The 22758-nt window shown below is 40.3% G+C and overlaps 1 protein-coding gene across 1 annotated transcript in view; it reads left to right on the top strand.

The window, feature by feature from the left end:
- The window catches only part of FTO (FTO alpha-ketoglutarate dependent dioxygenase), a 373822-nt gene that overhangs the window by 125974 nt on the left and 225090 nt on the right, over window positions 1-22758 (top strand). The window contains exon 4 of the mRNA XM_044256132.1: window positions 11164-11307. Coding sequence (XP_044112067.1) covers window positions 11164-11307 — 144 coding nt within the window. The remainder of the gene's footprint in view (window positions 1-11163; window positions 11308-22758) is intronic.

The raw sequence follows: 22758 nt of genomic DNA, 5'->3' as shown, positions 1-22758 counted from the left end.
TCAGTTGGCTGTTCTAGACAGTAGGGAGGCTCCAGAGGTAAACCGAATGCCCTTCTTGCCTTGAAAGGACAGGTAAAGTAAAGTGTGCTCCTGTGATTGTAATTGAGCCATCAGGAAATGTGAGACCTGGAAGGAGACTTTTTTGAAATCACCTTGTTCAAGCATTTCATTTTATAGATGAAGACACTCAGGCAGGAAGAACGGCAGTGACGTGTCCAAGGTCACGGAGTTCCCTAGGGACAAGGAAGTGTGACATGCCACAGGAGTTCACATAAAATGCATTGGGAGTTCAGAACAGAGGAGATTACTTCCTGCTGAAATTAAATTCAGGTGAAGCTTAAGATCCTTCAGGACTTTGCTCTCAATACCTTTTCCCATGAAATCTTTCTGTAGATTTATAATGAGCCAGTCATCCCTTTTTAGTTTATTTCTGTGAGTAGAGGTCATTGAGAAGTAATTTGTATAGGATACGTGTAATTATATACTAAATTCATTGGCTTCACAAGCAAAGCTAGTTAATAGATATCCCCAGTAAGAAGATTGAAATGGTACAACATTTCATCAGGAATGGCTTCAGGGAATCGTGTGTAAATTGGCAGAGTATTTGATTTTCCAGTGCTGGCTTTGCTGGCAATGCTTGTTACTCTCAGATCTTAAAAACCAAAAAACCCCAAACATATATACACACATATGCACAAATTCTATCAGAGAAGACACGAACAACTCCTTGTTTAATGTAGTTCTACACCTTATTCTCTGACTTGAATACCTTCAAAAGGACCAGGTAAATAATGATTGGTTACTGTTTTTTGTACATTTGGAAGGAAATGCTTTCTGCAACATTGTCTTTCTAGGAAAAGCAATTCTTAAGAATTTTCACTAGGGCCACGTATTGCAGATTCTTCGTATCGTTTCCCAGATTTCCCAAGGAGGGTGAAAGGAGGAAAAGGGAGAGAGGCCAATCCATGGTTGTGAGTATGCGATTCTCTGATTCTGCTGAAAGCAGGGACTTCGTAATAATTTTCTTGGATTCTAGGACTCCCATTTCATGTCTTTGACTCAGGAAAAGTCGAATTGACTTAAGGCGAGAAATTCGTTACCATACTTTACGTTGAAATGAGTAGCTTCATCTTCCTTAGCTCATCTTTGACAGCATGAAAGGTTAGACAGTAACTGCAGCTAGGAGTTTGGGAGCATTCATAATTTAAAAAAAAAAAAATGCTGTGATATTTAATGTTTTCCCATGATTCCCGGCATCCTCGTCTGAGGTCTCAAAGCTCGTTTGATTTTGCTTCATTGTATCATGCCATGTGCTGTTATTTTTTTTTGTTTTTTTGTTTTTTAAGATTTATTTATTTATTTTAGAAAGCAAAGTCGGGAGGGGCCGAGGGAGAGGGATAGAGAGAGAAAATCTCAAGCCGAGTTTCCACTACAATGTGGAGCCTGACTGACTCGGGGCTCATAACTCCGAGATCATGACCTGAACTGAAATCAGCAGTTGGATGCCCAACCGACTGAGCCACCCAGGCGTCCCTGTTCGTTATTTGTGAAGTCACTTACATTGTTCAAAACTCATTTGGTGGTCTAAGTCACATTTAATCCCTGTGGAAGTATTTATGCATTGAAGAGTAAGCATCTGCTGTTTGGCAAGCACTCTTCTAGATGCTGAGCTTATAGCCACCAGCAAAAATCCCTGCCCTCACAGAGCTTATGTTTTAGCAAGGAGAGAGAACACAAATGAACAAGAAGGTTGTAAACAAGGGGGAGGCACAGGTGTACAGTTTTAAGTAGGAGAGTAAGCTTCCTTATGAAGGTCACGTTTGAGCTAAGCCTGGAAGGAGAGAGTGAGCGGGAGGAGACTAGCCTGGGTAGAGGGAATATGGAAGGCCCAGAGATGGAACGGGATGTTGAGATATTTCAGAAGCAGCAAGCAGGGATAAAATTGAGTGAGAAGAGGGGGAGTAACAGCAGTGAAGACGGAGAGGAACGACTAAGGGTGCAGAGTGGGTGGAAGCTATTACAGAAGTAGTACTGTAACACAAGGTACTGGGCTTGTCTGTGGCATGGCATGAAGTAGGAGCCATTGTGGTTTTGAGTGGAAGGAGGAAGGTAGCGCTGGAAGTAGGAGAAAGAGGCGATTGCCATAATCCAGAGAAGGGGGGCCAGATTAGAAGAGGCAGAGGTGATGAGGAATGTTTGTGTGATGTTACCCATCTTTTCACTGCTGAAGAGTGGCAGTGTTCGGTGCTGGTGAGAAAAGAAGACCTCCAGTGCCATCTCCCAGTTGTCAAGGGAAGGCCAGCCAACAAGGGGATGGCTGATTTCCTCCCCGCTCCCTCAATAGTTTTATTGTGGTATAACTTACATACAGCAAACGGTACATATTTAAAGTTTAGTTTCCTGAGTTTTAACACACCTGTGAAACCATGACCACGATCAAGACAGTGAACGTATATCAATTATCCCCTGTAGTTTCATCCTGCCCCTTGGTTGATCCCTAATGATTAATGATGTTGAGCTTTGTTTCATGTGCTCATTGGCCATTCATGTATCTTCTTTGGAGAAATGTCTCTTCAAGTTTTGTTTGTTTCTTTATTTTTAAAGATGTATTTATTTATTTATTTATTCATTTTAGGGGGAGGAAGGTGAAGGGAGAGAGAGTCCCAAGCAGACTCTGTGCTGAGCGTGGAGCCCGATGGGGCTCGATCCCACGATCACAACCTGAGCGGAAACCAAGAGTCAGACACTGAACCAACTGCACCACCTAGGCGCCCTTGTCTCTTCAAGTTTTTTGCCCATTTTTGAATTGTGTTGTTTTTTCAGTTGTTGAACTTTTGGAGTTCTTTGTATATTGTAGGTATTCAATCTCTGAACAGATGTGTGATTTGAAAATATTTTACCCAAGAATGGCCGAATTTTTAACGATGTATTTGTGTGATGAGTAGGAGATTAGGACAGACTGGAGTGGAATAAGCTTTATTATCTAAGACATTAATTGGGCAATTGAATCCTGTATTACTGAATGACATCATTTATGTTAGCACCCCAGAAATGCTCCTTTCCAGTGTATTTTTTCCCCCAGCAGTAACTACTATCCTGGCTTCTGAGGCCAAACATTAGTTTTGTCCATATTTAAATTATGAATTAGAATTGTAAGCTCCTTGAAGGTGTGGTTTGTATACTTCTTTGTATGTGCATATAATGGTAGAAGAGTATTTTTTGCCTAAAGTCAGTATTTTTAGTTTTGAGTGGCATATGCTATTTATCTATATTCTTGCCACTGTCCAATAACTGATTTCTGCAACTATGATACCTGTTTAGAATTAGGATTCTTTTGATTGCAAATAGCAGACACCTGGGCTAAACAGGCTTAATTTAAAAAGATAAAGAATTGGCTCATTTAATAGGAAGCCCAGAGGTCTCACTGGCTTCCGAAAGTGGACCTCATTTCAACAGTTAATAGTGTGGTCAGTTTCAAGTTTCTTTCCCTTCATAGCCCTTCTTGAGCTATTGCTTTCCTCCCTTGGGGCAAGCAAATTTCTCGTGGCCCCTAAATGCCTACCCCCAGCTGTTGTGGCCACTCCTTTTCTTTTTTATGACCTTTGAGAAGGACAAAAGCTGGGTGTTGGACAGGTGCCTTGAACTCTGGGTAAAGCTTTGCCTGAAGCTAGATGAACAAATAATTATCCTTTTTTGATTAATCTAGTTTGGTTCTACCCTTTTACGTTATTTACAATGTGATGTTTTCTTGTAAATCTCTACCACCCTGTCCTTTTCTGAGGCTGCCCAAAGAGTTACAAGCTCTATTATTAGAAGATCTGGTTTGGAGAATGTATTGTTTGACAAGTATCTTTGCTCCTTTTTTTCATTTCATGTTTTACTTCAGATAATGTAATGGTTTTGAAGCTTTAGCCAAGAGCCCCCAGAACAATTTTTCTCTCCTTTTATCACTTTTGCTTTTTCCTCCCAAGTCCATGAAACGTGATATAATAAGGTTCTCCTATGTATGCGAATATATCTTTTTTTTTTTTCCTAATGCTTAATCTGAAAGCTGAAAGAGCCAGACATCGTGTTGAAAGGCTTTAGACTTTTTGGGAAAGAGTTTGCAACATTTCTCTTGAAATCCCAGAACATTTATGATTAATTTTATTATCTCTCTGTGTCAAGGGACTATGTTTGACCTGAATTGCTTGTTTTGAGACATCTGAGAGCAGCATCCAGCTTCTTCTTATAGACTATGAACTGCAATTGATTAGATAGCCCCCCCCACCAACTTCAAACATCTCTGGATTCATTTCTTGAGACCATTCATTCATACCTTAATGGCTGGGAGGGAATTTGCTCTAAGTCTGCAACAGGCCTTGACTACTTGTTCTTCCCAACCAATCAAGGAAGGTGTGGTGAAGTTGTAGAAATCTCCCAGGACAGCTTCTCCTTGGAGAACCCTTCTTTTCTTAGGGACATGCCCTTCAGGAGTCTTTCCTAAATGTTCTCTGGCTTACGCCATTCGCCATTACTTTGGAAAACTGTCCAGAAAAATTATGCAAGGTCTGCACACAGAAGTGTCTGCCTTCCAGAGGGATCACTGTGAAAAACTGGATCATAGGATCTGACCTATGAAAACGTCTTTCATGTCTGTCATTGCCCTCAGTCTAAATTCCTGACTGTGGTTCGCAAAGTGTCCAGGCTTCTGCCTCCCCACCCCTCCAGCCTCTTCTTTTGCATGACATGTATGTCATGTATGACATAGTATGTCATTCACATGATACACTTGCAACTCTAAAGAATTAATTGTGTTCTTGTATACCCATTAGGCCACCCCCCACCACCACCACCGAAGGTATCTTCCCAACCTTACACCTTCTCCTTTTCCCTTCTGACTCTTTACCTTTTTTCAAAACAGATTCTCTGTCCCAGATCCTGGAATATCACAGACTAGCATAGCACCCAGAGAAAGCATCATGAGGTTTTGTATACCAGCTGACTAGCTGCAACTTCTGGGTTTCTCCTGCCTCAAGATCTGGGATGTAGATAGGAAGGGACCTGCTACTGAAGCCATTCTGGGTATGGGGTTCAGGAAACAGAATAGAATTGCCGAGGCCAGAGTCTTAGAAATCTTAGCATTTGGCCTAGGGAATAGGGAATAGGAAACTGGGCTATTAATGTGTAGTGACGATGAACATATATTTACACATCAGGGGAATTATTGACATACAGTATTAATGGGATATGTTATTAAACTGGGGACAAAATTTTAAGCACTATATTTTATTTGACTGGAACTGTCATCTCTTCTTTCATGCTCAGGTTTCTGTCTTTGTTTCCTATATGACAGTGGTTGCATACAGCTTGAAAAATACAAACAAAATACTGGATGGCATTCATTTTTTCCCAAATGGGAATTAATTGTTCTTCAAAAACTAACATAAAGAAATCGGGGTGGGGGGAGTTGGTGTTTTAAACTGGGTATTTAAATTCAGCATTCTTTTGTATTTTGTCACATCTTTCACTTCTTTAACAGTTTAGTTAGTGGGAACTAGAAATGCATCAGACACACCTGAGACACTCACAGTCCTTTCAGTGTTACTGAGGTTTAAAGGCAAGTAGGGGCCTCTTGCCTCTGCTTGTTTCCAGAATAACATGAGGCAAGAGTAATCAACTGCAGTTGCTACAGATAATTACAAGTTGATTTTATTGAGAAAGTGAGCAACACTATACTTATGCAATAAAAAATTTATCAGATGTACAGCTTCCTCCCTTCTCCGTACCCAGCCCAAGAGGGAAACAAACCCTCAAGAAAACTTTATTTTAATGAGCACATTTCAAAGGTGCTGGATTTATGGGAGACATCAGGAAACACTGATTGCAACTACCGTCTCTGTCGTTCCAGACTTTACTGGTGCCATAATGGGCCGAGGGGGTGGGTGGGAGGTAGAGGGGAAAGTTGTCAACCAGCGCACCAGCCATACTCGCTGGAAACCACAACAGCTTCCTTGCCATTGTCATTTAGAAACTGTTTTTAAAGTTCATAGTTGGTTTCACCAGAGAGAAAGAGAGAGACATATGAAAAACCTTCTTAAAATATTTCTATTCTTCTTCCTGGTGCTATTTGCTACCTCCATTGTCAGTAGGAATCTCCAGAAGGAACCCACCGAAAGCCCTAGGGTATCACAAATATAAACACATGATTTGGCAGAGCTGTATTCTTTCGCTAAGTTGATCTGCTTATCAAATAACTTAGCATTAATTACTTTATTATGTTGTATGCTAGTATTAGTCGCCTGACATCATTATTATTTTATTCAGCCTGGCTTCCTTGCTGATACGTACAGTAGACATTTCTATCAAATGGCAATATCGGGATTCTAGAGCAGAGCTGGGCAAAGGTTTTCTGAGTAAGGGGCTGGCCAGATGATGAATATTTTCAACCTTGTGGGCTCTATGGTCTGTGTCTTAGCTGCTCGGTCTTGGACAGTGTGTAAATGAATGGGCCTGACTGTCTTCCAGGTACTTTGTGTAAGCAGGTGAAGAGGCCCAGTTTCGCTGTGGGCTGGAACAAAGTTCATAGATGTAAATGCCTGTAGGGGCCAGGAGGTACGGCCAATGCGGGGAAATGGCTGACGGGGACAGCTGCTCTCAGAGAGCACTTGCCTCATCTACAAGGGACAGCTGTTTATTAGCTCGGCACTGGCTCAGGGATACCAGATCTTGTAATTCAAGAATAGCTTGTCCTTTGTATTTTTATGCAAAGAGCTTCTCTCAGTTGGCAGCTAACTTAGTTTTGTTATGAAAACGTAGAGCAGGTCAAGTTGTACACCTTTTGCCGGCTCTTTTCTGGTCATTAAGATCTAGTTTTGCAAATTCCAGAATTTTCAGGCATAAGTGTATTATAAGTAAGATATGACTAGAGAATGTCATCAGATGCGAATGGCAAATATTCAGTTTTGCTGGTGCTAACTCCCCCTTCTAGAGCCAATGACAGATATCAGTAATTGATTATACCACTCTCTCTTTTGAGCTTAGAGAATTCAGGATAATTCTGTACCAGGGCTCACAAAAGCCATGACCAGTGAGTTAGTTGTGTCCTCTGATATGTAAGGTGTTTATCATTCCTGTTCTAGAGGGTTCTCCTTTAAATGTTTTTGGGATTAGTGGAGAAAAGTGGCTTTAGACTTTTTACTGTAGGACTTTATTCTTAAAGAAAGCTTGCTAAAAGTTGTTCCTAACTAAAGAATGCTTGAGAAAACGGATCAGAAATAACGAACAGGAAAAAAAAAGGGTAAGATTCTTTTAAAATGGCAGTATCAGATTTGAAAGGTTATATATTATTGTAGAGAGAGAGAAAGCAGAGTTGAGGGTGGTAGGGGCAGAGGGAGAGGGAGAGAGAAACTCAGGCAGACTCCCTTCTGAGTGTGGAGCCCGATGTAGGGCTCGATCCCGTGATCTGGAGATCATGACCTGAGCCGAAACCGGGAGTTGGACGCTTAACTCATTGTGCCACCCAGGCGCCCTGTGGCAATATCCGATTTCAGATTCTATCTTAAGGAACTGAAGAATATGCAAAGTTGGATGTGTCCTTAAAGGTCATTTAGTAGTGTTCCTTCCCGGAATTTCCCAGAACACTGGTCTGTTGTGTTTTTCTTTTTTCCACCGTACCTGTGCAAAGTAATGTGAATTAATAATTATAAAGGGGCTTTCTTCCTCTCCCCCCTTCTTTTACTGCCTTTGACCCTTATGCATAGTTATTGTAGAGTAACATGTTCTGGATTTAGGAATTCCATATATGGAGATGGACCATCTGGGGTGCTTGTACTTTTGGTTTGTGTGGATGACCTGAATATTATACACCCTGGGTGAAACATGCTTCCTTGCCCACGTGTTACAGGGAGCTTTACATCTTCTTGGCTTCCTTCAGCATTCCTTACTCTACCCTTTGGGAATCTAGACCGTACTTGGCTTTCAAATTTGATCTTCTCAAAGAATTCTGTTCGACCCATTTGGAACTTCACTAAACATGTCTCTCCTCTAAACTTCTTTACTTAAGATTTTTTTTTTTTTTTAAATTTATTTGACAGAGAGAGAGAGAGAGAGAGCGAGGGAGAATGAGAGAGAGAGCATGAGAGGAGAGAGGTCAGTGGGAGAAGCAGACTCCCTGCTGAGTAGGGAGCCTGATGTGGGACCTGATCCCGGGCCTCCAGGATCATGACCTGAGCCGAAGGCAGTTGCTTAACCAACTGAGCCACCCAGGCTTCCTAAACTTCTTTACTGTAGAGACCTATGCTAAATGAACAGTGTCATGCTTTATTATGTTATTTGACTTAATTTGCAGGGTTGTTTTTTTTTTTAAATTCCCCTTCAATTAACAGTTTTCTTTTCCTGCCATCTGTCTCAGAAAGGACTGTGAATGGGTGTCAACAGAGCATTTTGTTTTTAAGTAAGCAGTTAAGTACAACTGGATGCCTTCTGTGTGCCAGTTAACAGGGCCCTAAATGTGGATGAAATGGAAAAATGGACCCACCCCTTAAAGACCGGGTCTAGCATCTAATGGAATTTAAACTCTCCTTTTTCTAGTCATCAGAGATGAACATTTATAACTTCACTAGAAAGAAAGCTTCCCAGGGGCAAAGCTCTTTGATTCATTCATTGATGGAGCCCAAGTGCCCAGGTCAGTGCCTCATATGTAGTAAGTACTTAATAAATATTTCGTAAACGAACTTTTACAAGTTTTTATATAGGGCAATCCCTGTAGGACTGCTCCTGTAGGCAGAGCACACTTTCCAATTTGTTCATGTGTCTCTGCCGTCCTGTACTTCAGACACATTGTCCTCCTCCCAGAAAGGTCAGTTGCGAGTATCCTTCTAGAGTAGAATATCCTTGTAGAATATTACCTGTACATATATAAACACCTTTGTGTATATGTTTGTATTTTTTACACAGATTATAGCCTGTCAGTTTCTTTCTCTTAAAAATGTTTCAGGTAGTTCTGTATCAGTGCTTATTACTTTTAGTGGCTACATAGTATTTTATTGCCTGGACATTTCATAATTTATTTAACCAGAAACTTATTGATGGATATTTAGATTGCTTCCTTCCTTCCTTCCCCCCTTCCTCCTCCCCTTTCTTTCCTCTTTCTCCCTCCCTATCTTTCTTTCTCTCTTTTAAGAGAGAGAGTGCGTGGGCATGGATGCATGCACGCGAGCGGGGGTAGGGAGGGCAAAGGGAGAGGGAGTGAGAGAGAAAATCCCAAGCAGGCTGCATGCTCAACATAGAGACTGGCTGGCTTGGGGCTTGATCCCATGACCCTGAGGTCATGATCTGACCCGGAATCAAGAGTCAGATGCTTAACTGACTAAGCCACCCAGGTGCCCCTATTTAGGTCATTTCTGATCTTTTGCTTTTATAAACAGCGGTACACTAAACAGCCTTGCTCAAAAGTCATTTTGCAGCCTCTGCAAATAAGAATTTAAGAATACATTGCTAAAAGTGGAAATGTGGAATTCCTTTAAGTTCAAACTGTTTGTGCATTTATAATTTTGTAAAGTATCATCATATTGTCCTTTACAGAGAATGTGAGTATGCTCTTGTGCTGTACTCTTACTGACCCTGTGTTTATCAAAATGTTTGTTCTTTTCTGATACGGTAAATTAGAAATATCCGTTGCGGCTTTAATTTGAATTTTTCTTATATGACTAAGTTTGAACATCTTTTAAATGTTTGTATATTTATCTTTTTTCCTTTTATGTGTTCTGTCTTCATAACTTTTGCCCATTTTTCTGTTTGAGTATTGATCTTTATCTTATTGATGTGCTGTAGTAGCTCTTTATATATGAAAAAGTATTTCTCTGACTATGGACAAATTTATAAATGAATTTAGGAAGAACTGACGTTCCCATGGTGTTCAGTTTTACATCCCAAGAGCATAATATGTCTTTACATTCATTTAAATTTTATTTTATGTCCTTCAATAAATTTTAAAGTTTTTTTCTTACAGACAATACTCTGTTGCTTGGGATATATTTGTCCTGGTTGATTGGCAGTAAATAATAATATTGTTTGCAAAAAAGCACTTTTTCTTATGAAAAAAACCTTTTTCTTTGCCTCATTAGGGCTCATTTCTTATGCCTCTCCAGAGAGCACACTTGTGTTGGTCATTCCTTCCAGAATAATGATGAATCATTGTGATGATAAAGGATACTATTTCCTAATTCTTGACTTTGGGAAGATTTCTAATGTTTCCCTGTTAAAATATGATGCTGGCTTTGTGGTTGAGAGAGCTCTGTATTTTATTGTGTTAAGGAACCTGGCCACTTGTTTTTTTATTGATGTTTTGATTATAGAAGGATGTATTTTATTGAATATGTTGTGTATTTCTGGTGACTCTTTGTTTTCATCTAAGAATGTGATTTTTTTTGTGTGTGTAAGTATAAGTGTATAAGCCTTTGCATATTGAACTATCTTTGTATTCCTGTGATAAGTTCTACTTGGTCATGGAATGTTATTCTTTTAATATGCTGTTAGATTTGGGTTCTCTTTCCCCATATTTAAGAATTTTGCTTTGATTCTCAGATACGAGGGGTGTGTACGCGTGTGTGTGTGTGTGTGTGTGTTTGGATTTTGATACATATTATACTATCTTCAGGAAAAGAATTTGGAAAATTTTCTTTTTCTATGCTCTTAAACAATTTAAAGTATATGGAAATAACCCACTCCCTAATTGTTTGGTAGAATTCTTCTTTGAAACTCTTGATACCTATGTTATCCTGAGAGAGTTCTTTGACAACTTCCTCTTTACCTTTTATGGTTTCACTAGCTTTTCTCCCCTTCTGGGGATGATTTTGGTAGTTAAAAAGTTCCTTAAAAACTGTTTATTTAATCCATATTATTTAATTTATTTGTGTGGAATTGAATAAATCATCTTTCATTGTTCTTGGTATCTCTGTGGTTATTTCCTCATCATTTAAAGATTTGTTTGATTAAAGAATAAAGGATGTGTTAAAAATAATTGAAAGAATGTGTTTTTTCACAAAATATGATAGAAAAGGATATAGTTTATTTCCTGTCCATTTTTTATTAAAACTTAATATTTTCTGAACTAATGATTATAAGACCCAGAACCTGAGACGAGACATTACCTTTCTGATCTGGCTCTTCTGTTTCTGACAGGCTCAGAAGAGGAAAGTGAGGACGACCCTCAGCTCGAAGGCAGAGATCCGGATATTTGGCATGTCGGTTTTAAGATCTCGTGGGACATCGAGACTCCTGGCTTGGCAATACCCCTTCACCAAGGAGACTGCTACTTCATGCTTGGTAATTAGGAGGGTCAAAGCTGCATCAGTGCTCTTGTGTCTAAGTTTTAGATTACTGGCTACATATTTGGAATGTGTCTTTTTTTTTTTTTTTTTTTTTTAAGATTTATTTATTTATTGTAGAGAGAGTGTGTGTGGAAGTGAGTTGGGAGAGGCAGAGAGACTCTCCAAGCTGACTCCCCATCAAGTGGGGTGCCCACTGTGGGGCTCTGATCTCACGACCCAGAAGATCATAACCTGAGCCTTAACCGACTGAGCCACTGAGGTGCCCTTCGAATGTGTCTTTTGAAACAAGCTCTTTAGGTATTTTATAGTGATTATGAATCTTCTGCATGGAACCAGTTTTTTTGTTTGTTCGTTTTAAATCCCTCATTTTTCTATGTATTGCTCATTTGTAAAAGTTGCTTTTATTTTCTCCCCCACACGGAGTTCCCCACATGTGCTACAGAGTTTTCAGGACGTCTTGTCAGTTACTCAGTCATCCGAATGAGCTTATCAGTGTGAAGTATTCGGATGGTTTCCCCGTCTATGTCAGTTCTTAGTGAAAGTTTTTTCCGTTGGAATTGAGTTTCTTCTCAGGCGCAGCTGACCTGACTGCAGGGCCTTTCTTTCCACTCGTGGTGGAGTTCTCTGGAGAGCAGGATTTCCGCTGTGCTTGGGCTGACCGAAGCGGTGGTGTTCGTGCGGCTTTTGCTATTGGCTCTTCGCTCTAAGCGTTTTGTTTGGGTTTTGCACTTTCTGCTTGTTTTCCAGTGCGCAGCACAGAGACGGTATCCTTTCTTACTCACAAAGCCTCTCTGGGTTTATTCTGTCATTGGCTTTAACTCCTGATTATCCAGTGTTTATCTCACGCTTACTGGCCTGGAGGAATCTAATCACTATTGGCTTTAGAACTGGGGAGCCCCAAGGCTCAAAGTGGATATGTATGAGAAGAGTTATTTCTCAATTAATTGAGCATATATAGAGGGTCTGCTGTGTCCTCCATGCTGTGTAAGGTTCTGGAGGATGGATAAAACTAGGTCCTTGCCTTCTAGAAAATCACAGTGTGGATTAGCTCTTTAGATCATTACTGCATTAAGCATTTTCCAAATCTCAGTCATTTACACGTCAGCCTCAAGGTTTTCGCCATATCCCTGTGCTTCCTGTGCTGTTAATTTATGTATTATTTTTCTCTAAATAAATTCACTTTATATTTTTGTGAATAAATATAAATAAAATAAAATTAATAAAACTAAAAATAAAGTGATTAAAATAATAAATAATAAAATAAAAATAAAGTGAATAAAATTCACTTTATATTTTTCTCTAAATAAGTTCACTCTAAATAAAATCACTGAAGTGGATTTACTTTAATTTTTTTTTTAAGATTTTATTTATTTATTTGAGAGAGAATGAGTGAGAGAGCATGAGCGAGGAGAAGGTCAGAGGGAAAAGCAGACTCCCCAGGGAGCTGGGAGCCTGATGCGAGACTCGATCCTGGAAGTCCGGGATATGACCTGAGTCGAAGGCAGTCGCTCAACCAACTGAGCCACCCAGGCGCCCGTGGATTTACTTTAGAAGGAGATTTTATAACAGTATCTTAAACAGAAGATCAGTATCACTTGGATTATGAAACAGTATTAAGGACCTGCTACTTTGGTTTGCTGAATATCCTGAGTCCTGTTCTGTCTTTGTTAAAAGAGACACGTGTCACTGTTAGAGAGGTGTTAACTGTATAATGTTACCAGTCGGAGACTTTCTCCTTGTCAGTTACTTTGTTCAGGACTTTCTATTAGCAGTTTGTAACTTCGAAAGAAGTGAAAGTCATTTGGTGCCATTCTAAATAGCCATATTAATTTTCTGCATGCAGAAGTAGTAACTGTACATAGTAGAAGCTCACCTGCCATCTGTTTATTTAAGAATATTTTGTATGTTCTTTTCTGATTATGAAAGTAAAATACATGTTCATTGTACAGAAAAGAAACGCTGAAAAGTATGAAACGAAAGAAGAATATGAAAATCAGGTTCAGACCTGTTTTGGTCTTTTTTTCTGTGCATATATGTATCCGGAATAATAGTAGTATGTGAATAACAACCACATTGACTGGGGACTAACAACAACCAAGCATTCTTTTAATCATCTCCATAACCCTAAGAAGTAGACGATAGTTACCTTGCACAAGAATCAGTTCAGGTTAAATTGATGTAGTGACACAGCCACGGTTACACACTTAGTAGGGTGCGTGGATTGGAACTTGTTCTTTAATCCCATCTGGGCTCTGACACCCAGGGCAAACCACCCCTTCCTCCTCCTACTTGGGTGCTAACCCCCGCCCTGGGCTCCGGGGCCCTCCTCTCTCTCTCACCATGATGTCTCTGCTTCACCTAAAGGCTTTGGGACCAGATTGTTCAGGAAGGAAAGAGAAGAGCATGACAAGAGTGTTCTGTGTGCTTTTTTCTTTGCCCTTTGTTTTTAAAGTTATGTTTCCTTTGCCTCAGAAATAGATTAGTAATGAAAATATTAAATAATTACCTTGTCCTTTTTACCATATTTTATAATGAATATGCATTTTTATTAAATGATTTTTTTATAGATTATTTATTTTGATAGAGAGAGATCACAAGTAGGCAGATAGGCAGGCAGAGAGAGAGAAGGGGGAAGCAGGCTCCCTGCTGAGCAGAGAGCCCGACGTGGGGCTCGATCCCAGGACCCTGAGATCATGACCTGAGCTGAAGGCAGAGGCTTAAACCACTGAGCCACCCAGGCGCCCCTGAATATGCATTTTTAAATATACATTTGTCCTTTTATCTACTGTAGGTGCTAAACCAAAGTAAGTGCTGTTATTTTCTGGGAGCTGATGTCCAGGACCTAATATCCATTCCTGATTTCCCAGCTCCTGCATTCAGATATCGGGGAAATGGCTGGTACCTTCCTGATCGGGGCCAGGCACAGCACAGTGTACCCAAAGTGTGCTTTTAGAATGTCTCCATTTAGAATATATTTTCTTTATTCTTTATTATAATTAAAGAAAATTACTCTTTTCTTGCTAAAGTTGTCACAGTCAGTTTCTGAAAAGAACTTTTTTCCATCTCCTCTTAAACAAACTCAGACAAAAATAAAAGCAACCATAGTGTCTTGCTGCCTTTTCCTCTTTACTTTCTCGAATCCCAATCCTACAAGGAGCCCTGTGGAGGGACCTCGGCCGTGTGCTGATATCTGAAATCTGAACTTCATAGCACTTATGAAAAGGAAACAGTTTAGCTCAATTTATAATAATATATTGGTCTGCAGAGGAAGTGCAGGCTGAACCCTGCTGTCTCAAGTAAATACTCCAGGGGTGTCTGATGGGGAACGTGTCGGGTGCTTGTAATAAATCCGCTGCCTGTGGACGTGAGTGAAGGCCCTGCTGGCACTGCCCGAGGACACGCTTAACTGGGGTTGTCACGGTTTTACTTTTAAATTGGAATCTTTGCCCTAATCTCAAAGTTAGACATGACCGGATTTGCAAACAGATTTACAATTTTCACTAATTTTCCAACCAGGACTTCAAAAACACACTTAGAGGGGGGAAAAAAAATACACCCTGGTCTTTCTCTGAGTAGGATGATTTACTTTGCCACAGATGTTTTCCATAGACTGAATGTAACCAGGGAGTTAGGGACTTAAAAAGTGGCTTGGAGACAAACTGTGGGTTTGTTTTTTGTGGAACAGATTATACAGTTCAGGAGACATCAACCAAATTATGTTCATTAACCAGGAGCCGGGTGTGGAGATGGGCTGTGTCAGGACAAAGGTGAGGGCTAGGCAAACATTTGGGGCAAACCTCCTTGTTATCTGCTCCCCCCGCTTCATTTATTACTTTTTCCTTGTCACTTTTCATGACTCTGTTCTCTCTGGCCTCTCTATTTTTGTTTCCCTCAATCCAAATTAAATCTCATTTTCAAATAGTTAATCTCAAAGCTTCAGTTGCCAAGTAAAATTTCCATGGCCAAAAAAAAAAAAAAAAAGAAAGAAAAAGAAAAAAGGCAGTGTAAATTGAAATGCATGCTGCTGCTGCTGCTTTTTTGGTTTTGCTTTCCTTCACCCACAGTCTGGGGCCAAATGCTGAAAGGCCATTTCCTATCAGGTGACCAGGTTCCAGACTCACGGCCTTGTCTATCGGCCATGCGCTGTTCATCTCGCTCCCCAGTCTCTGCCTCCCCCGGACAACCGCTGTTCTGCCTGACACTCCCTTCCCAGGGTTACTGGGAGGCCAAACAAGAAAGTGCTTTGCATGGGGAGGGGGCGGCCATGAACACGGGGGAGCTGGGCCATGGCACTATGGGAGAGCTAGTGAGGTGAGTGGGTGACAAAAGGGCACTGAGTATTGTGTTCTTATCCTGCTTCGGGCCCCCAGTTCTGCCAGGTTGGCACGTCCCTGTGCCATACTCTATTTCCATGACCACATAAAGGCACCCCAAGAAAAGGCCATCTCACCAACTGCTTCTGGAGGGGGAGAAGGGTCGAATCAGAGCTCTGGGGTAGCCATGCTCTGACCTTGGCCGAGGGCTGAGTTTACCAGCAGAGCCTGGTCAGCCGCGTTTTACGGATTAGTTTCACCTTCTTTGAAATAACTGTGGCTCCAAGCAGCTAGACCCGGAGCAGGGTGAGCGTTTGATGTGGTAGAACCTGAAAATACGTCCTGCTTCTATTTTTGGCATCAACACGAGCACTCTGGTCGGAGTCTGTTGCCCTGTGAGCAGGAAGAACAGAGGCTTCTAGGAGTTTAAAGTCTCTTAACAGGGGTCCTCTGGGACTTCACTTGGAGACTGTGGTATCTTTGTATCTTTGTAAATCATCCAGGTGTCTCTCAATCCTGCCCCAGTTCAGACATTTTATTCGAAGGAAAAGGCTTTTGTTACTTCTTCCTCTGACCCCGTTCCCTTCCTCCCCCAAGTCCTGACTGACCAGCTGAAGTAAAAAGTACCTATAATTTATGGCTTAATCATAAATTCTCAATAATTATACTTTATTACCTCTCATGGGTCTTGAAACGTAGGTGCTATGTTCTGCTTTCTGCCGAGGCAAGGGAATAATAGAGAAACAGCAATAAATTATAACTTCAGGCTGCAGTCGGTAGGCTCCAGGAATTACCATTTCGGTGGAAAGTGCTCGAACAGCCAAATGAGCACCTGTCATGTTTATTTTCACTTTGAAAAGCAGAAACGTGACAGCATAGTTTCAACTGCTCGTCCAATACGACCTCGTGACGCTCTTCTTACCTTCTCAGCAACTACGGTGTTTGCTTCTCACTTCTTGTGTTTTTGCAGGGTTGAGGATGTATCTGTCCTCCTGAACCTTTTACTCTGAAGGTAGGCTCCCCAAATGCTGACAGTTTCAGACTTGTGCTTATTGTCTCGATACCTGGTTCTTTAGTATTCACTAGCATTGGGGAGAGGACATTTCTTGTGGAATTTGCTCAGAGGAGAGGATTCCCAGGTACTTGGAGGGGTTTCCCTATCTCCTAGACTTTCCTTGCGTATCCAGTCTTTGTGCGTATTTCTCTGTCACTGACGTCTTGAATTTTACTTGAGGCGCACAAGTACCTGCTGAGGGCCACTGTGATGGAGGCTCTGATATGTGTTCTTTCTTCTAGTAAGTCCATCAGGCAAGTAACCTGTTCTCTCTCTAGGATCCCTGTATTTTTGCCAGAAAAGAAAATTGATGGGGGTTGCTTGCTAATGGGTGTGTGGATTTTTTTTTTCAGGGCTCTAAAAAGGCTCTATAATTCATTTGTGGTGATGGTCCCACAATCCTGTGAACGTGCTCAAATACGCGGAATCGTACGTTTTCAATGAGTGAATTGATTGGTATGTGAATTCTATCTCAAAAAAACTTTCACAAAACGAAAAGGAGGCTTACGGGGCGCCTGGGTGGCTCAGTGGGTTAAAGCCTCTGCCTTTGACTCAGGTCATGATTCCGGGGTCCTGGGATCGAGCCCCACATCAGGCTCTCTGCTCCATAGGGAGCCTGCTTCCTCCTGTCTCTCTGCCTGCCTCTCTGCCTACTTGTGATCTCTGTCTGTCAAATAAATAAATAAAATCTTAAAAAAAAAAAAGAAAAAGAAAAAGAAAAAGAAAAGGAGGCTTAGAGAGGTAAATTAAGTAGTTCAGGGTGATGGACCTAGTGAAGCCTGAGTTAGAATGCAGGTTTTTCTGAGACCAGAGCTGTTCTTTTTTCTGTCAAATTGTGCAGCTCTACTAATTGCATAGTCATGGGATCTTTCTGCTTTCAAAGTGTGGAAAAAATAGCTGAAAAATATTAAAAATAGCTGAAGAAGTAATAAATAAAATAAATAAATAAATAAATAGCTGAACAAGTAATACATCATACACATGTATTCTCATTGTAAAGCATTTGGATAGTATGGAATTATAATATAATGTAGAATAGTATAGAATAAAATTTGGAAGTTCTCCTTTACTTTCCTATCTTGACCTTTTGTGAACATTAGCAGAAATATAGTTATGCCAATATGGTTTACATATATATTGCTGCTACTTTACAAAATAGCACACAAATGGGACCCTATATATATTCTATCTATTAATCTACTACTTGCTTCCCCCTCCACCCTTAATGATAGGTTCTGGAGATCATTTCCTGTCAGTATCTCATTCATATTGGTATCGTTCTTATAAAAACAACACGGTGCATTTGCCTTTTATTCTTTAAGTGATTACCTCCTTAACTCATAAACATATGCTTAATACTGCTCTCTCCATCCAGCAGCTTGAAGCGCTATCTGTTCCTCCATTAAGAAAAATGTGAAGAAAAGTGAAAAATGGGGATATGGCTCTTACACTCTCTCACTCTTACTATTTTTTTTTTTTTTTAAGATTTTAGTTATTTATTTGAGAGAGAGAAAAAGAGAGAGAGTGAGAGCAAGCAGGAATAGGGGGAAGGGCAGAGGGACGAGCAGACTCCGAGCTGAGTGATGAACCCAGTTCTGCGCTGTATCGCAGGACCCTGAGATCCTGACCTGAGTTGAACTTAGATGCTTAACCCACTGAGCCACCCAGTCGCCCCTCACTCTTGCCAAGTTTTATTAGTTAACATTTACTTTTAGTTTTTTTAGTTTAGTTTTATTGTAATTTATTTTCTTACAACCGATATTTAGATAGACTCTTCCTTGACTTTTAGGATGGAACCTGGGGGATGAAAGTTCCCTTCAGCCATATCATTACTTTTACATCATTGAGGATTATAATGTCTACTACACATGGATGTATAATTTTGACAAAACTGCCGTGCTTCCTTTGTACGTGGAATCTGAAATTTGAAATCCAGTACCTAACATGTCCTTTATTGAGGAACTAAATAAAGTGACTGGGTCCATAAATAGAAGATAGGAGTCCACAATAACCATTAACCTTGTCCCATTGAAAGGGAATGTTACAAATGTCGGGTCAAGATTTTATACCAAATCAGAGGCCCAGAATCATGCCCCATTTTAGCTTGCTTTGTATTTGAACCAAGACTTTCCTGTGTGGCTGTCCCTCTCCCCCTGGAAGTGCAATTGCCTTTCTTTATTCTTAGTGAAAAAATAATGCCATAGTGCTGTCCCTTCGTCACATGATGTTCATGATGTTTTGTCTTACTACTTCTTCAAACCCACCAGTTAGAGTTATCATAGTAAGATTTCTTCCCCTTGTGGTCCTTGACTATTCTGTTTTTTATCTGGATCTCATGTCCTTCTTTCTCGTTCTTGGAATTTTCTAAAAAGGTTTTCTATCTACCCTATTTTAGGTTTCTAAAGATGTGTAACCTCTATAGCACCTAACACAGTACTTTGAACATGGTTGGTACTTTAATAATAATTTTTGAATTAATGAGTGGATGACTAAACCAAAGATTGGTACACTGCCCCTCCCCATATCATGGCAATAAACGTATAGGTAAGGGGCACGTGGGTGGCTCAGTGGGTTAAGCCTCTGCCTTTGGCTCAGGTCATGATCTCAGGGTCCTGGGATTGAGCCCCACATCTGGCTCTCTGATCAGCGGGGAGCCTGCTTCCCTCTCTTAGCCTGCCTCTCTGCTTACTTGTGATTTCTCTTTCTCTCTCTGTCAAGTAAATAAATAAAATCTTAAAAAATATATAAATAAACATATAGTCAAAAGAAATACTTATTCTGTCCTTGAAAGCTCCTAGCTGGAAAGGTTTATGAAGTCCCCCCTCAAACAGGGGCGCATTCATTTAATACTCGGGGATCTCCAGAGACAGCTTTAAGAATTTTCCATGGCAATCCATTCCTTCAGTGACCCATGCTTTGCTTGCTAATATCTAGTCCAAATGACCATGCGACATCACAGAATTTCCTAAATCGATATAGTGTCCAAATCAATCTGTACATTTATTCTCCAATAAATGATTCTCCAAATCATTTATTTATTTATTTATTTATTTATTTTTAAAGATTTATTTATTTATTTATTTGACAGACAGAGATCACAAATAGGCAGAGAGGCAGGCAGAGAGGGAGGAGGAAGCAGGCTCCCCGCTGAGCAGAGAGCCCTATGCGGGGCTCGATCCCAGGACCCTGGGACCATGACCTGAGCCGAAGGCAGAGGCCTCAACCCACTGAGCCACCCAGGCGACCCTGTTCTCTTCCAAATCATTTATTAAAAAAACTACTAAAGGTAACAAAAATGTGTTGGTTTCTTTTAAGCTGAGAATGCATGAGTTACTATGAATTTTAGATCCTTTTATTCTCTCATATTTTCTCTAGTCAGAATCATGCTGTATTAGGATAAATCTGCATCAGGGTTGGTTGGGTGGAAGTTCTCCCTTTGGCTGGCAGTCTTAATTAATATGCCTTCTTTGGCTCGTAATCTATATAACATAACTCCTAAAAGCATGAATGTGGAAAAGAAGTTTTTCAGACTTTTAATTTGATGGCATATCCTGTGTGTGTTTTTTGCCACTTCCGCAAAGATAGGAAGAATGGCCATAAAGGAAGTTATTTTTTTGTTTTGTTTTAATTGATCTTGTTGCAGGTGTCAGTTCAGGATGAGAGTAGGAATGAGTTCTCCCTTCTTGACACAGTCCCTGCAGCTCATTTCAAGGCCAGGTATTATAACCCATGATGGAAGATTCCTCAAATTCTTCCTGTGGAATAATTCTTCTAGGCCCTATAAGCATTGAAAAATTTTTAAAAAGGCCTAAATTACAGCCCAATCATTTTCCTTCTCTTTTGTTGACACTGTTCCTTCCACCTTTTCAGCTATTTTTTCTCTATCTCGGTATATTTCTTTGAGATGACATTAAAAAATTAAATAGCCACAATGGCAGGGTCGCCAACCAGTCATTGTGGCTGCAATAGTTCTTTTTTCCCTCTGGACTGTGGTGACTGGTACAGAAGTCTTATCTATTAGAATTACATTTTTTTGAGAGCCACTACTGTATTCTGTAAGTTCTTGCACTATACACAGCACTTAATGCCTTGTACATAACAGGAGCTTAGCACGTATTTGGAAGGAACATCCTTTTTTCCTCCTCAGGCATTAGCCAGAAACCACAACCATCAGCCTCAAGTACCAATGGAAAATTAGATATGAGATAGGAGTAAATTAAGAGGGAAGGCCAAAAGGCATAGGGAGGACCAGAACCAAGAGGTTTAAGTGGCTGCTTGTGTTTTGTTCATTCACTTTATTAGGGCACTTCCGGTCCCCACTGAAGCAGTGGGCGGAAATGATGGTCCTGTGTCTTCCATGGGGGGAGAGGGAAGAAGACTGCTCATTTAGGTTTACTCATTCAAGCAAGCTCTGTCCCTTCTCATCTTTCTGTTTCCCCAAACTTCTCTGCCCTCCTCTTTCTTGAAAGGAGTTACAGTCTGGAAGATTAAAGGCAACCCATGCCAAAGTGGGATTAAAGTTCATTTTGCATATTTGGAAAAGGAAAAAGAATGATTAACCTCAAGAATCTAGTCTCTTTACAACCCAACGACAAACTAAGCATTCCATAAAAGTTAATTTAGAAACAAGAGGGGGAAAGTCGTGTATCCTGAGGCCATCTTCACCTCTGTACTTGGTTTTGTAGGAGAGTTTTCCCTCCTGTGGAGTCCTGTATTGGGGGAAGGTTTACAGAACCATCCAGAGCTCATAGTACCTTCACTGATGCTTAGGTGCCATCATTTTCATTTGGGGAACGAATGCTTCTTTTCTGAGGATCTCCTCATTGAACATTATCCTTTGGATCCATCTAAAATAATGATACTTACTGTTTTATTTTTTTATTGCTCCATACAAAAGTAGTAATATATGCCATCCAGTCAAAGATGCCATCAATCTGAAGATGTAGTCCAATTTCAGAGATACTAAATATGAAGAAGAAATATGTCCCTTGGAATTGATGAAATATGGGACATGTTCGCTTTAAAGAATTTACAGACAATAGGAAAGTATAAATACAAATACATCATATTATCACCTTGTAGAGATAATATTCTTCGTAACTATGTGGTTTAATTCCATCTAGTCTCTCTATGCTTGGAAATATATAGGGATTTTTTTTCTTTTTAGAAAATACCGTATTAGATACAATGTTTAATATCATTTTTTTAATACTTTCATATCTTGAGCATTTTTCCTTATTAAATATCCTTGAGATGTGGTTTTTAAAAATGGCTTAAATGTTATTCCCCTGCTTTCGGTGCTTTAATGCATTTCTGGTGTTTTGAGATCAGGTATAGTGCTCTGGTGAACATCTTTTTTTTTTTTTTTTAAGATTTTATTTATTTATTTGACAGAGAGAGATCACAAGTAGACAGGCAGGCAGGCAGAGAGAGAGGAAGGGAAGCAAGCTCCCTGCTGAGCAGAGAGCCCGATGCGGGACTCTATCCCAGGACCCTGAGATCATGACCTGAGGTGAAGGCAGCGGCTTAACCCACTGAGCCACCCAGGCACCCTGGTGAACATCTTGATACATACATATATATCTTTACAACTGGATTATTTCTTTAGGAAAAATTACTAGAAGTGGAATGCTTAGGTGAGAGGAGGGTATAGCTATTTTAAAACTATACATATTATATTGTCACATTGTCGTAAGGTTGTTTTCAGTGCATATTCCCACCATGGTGTATGAAATGCAGGTTATCAGTTACTATCACTAACCTCTGTTTCCTCACCTTAGATAATACTTGGCATTACAATTTCAAAGTATTTTGCCACTTCAGTGAATAAACATAACATGCTGCTGTTTTAAATCTCTATTTATTTATTTATAGATTTTATTTATTTATTTGTCAGAGAGGGAGAGAGAGACAGCACAAGCAGGGGGAGTGGCAGGCCGAGCGAGATGGAGGCTCTCTGCTGAGCAAGGAGCCCCGTTTGAGACTTGATCCCTGGAGCCCTGGGATCATGACCTGAGCTGAAGACAGAGCTTAACCTTAACTGAGCCACCTGGCATCTCTTAAATTGCATTTTTTTTTA

The sequence above is a fragment of the Neovison vison genome, chromosome 7 (assembly GCF_020171115.1).
Source record: "Neovison vison isolate M4711 chromosome 7, ASM_NN_V1, whole genome shotgun sequence".
Taxonomy (NCBI): Eukaryota; Metazoa; Chordata; class Mammalia; order Carnivora; family Mustelidae; genus Neogale; species Neogale vison.
The sequence above is the reverse complement of the archived record's forward strand: the minus strand, read 5'-3'. Positions and strand labels throughout refer to the sequence as shown.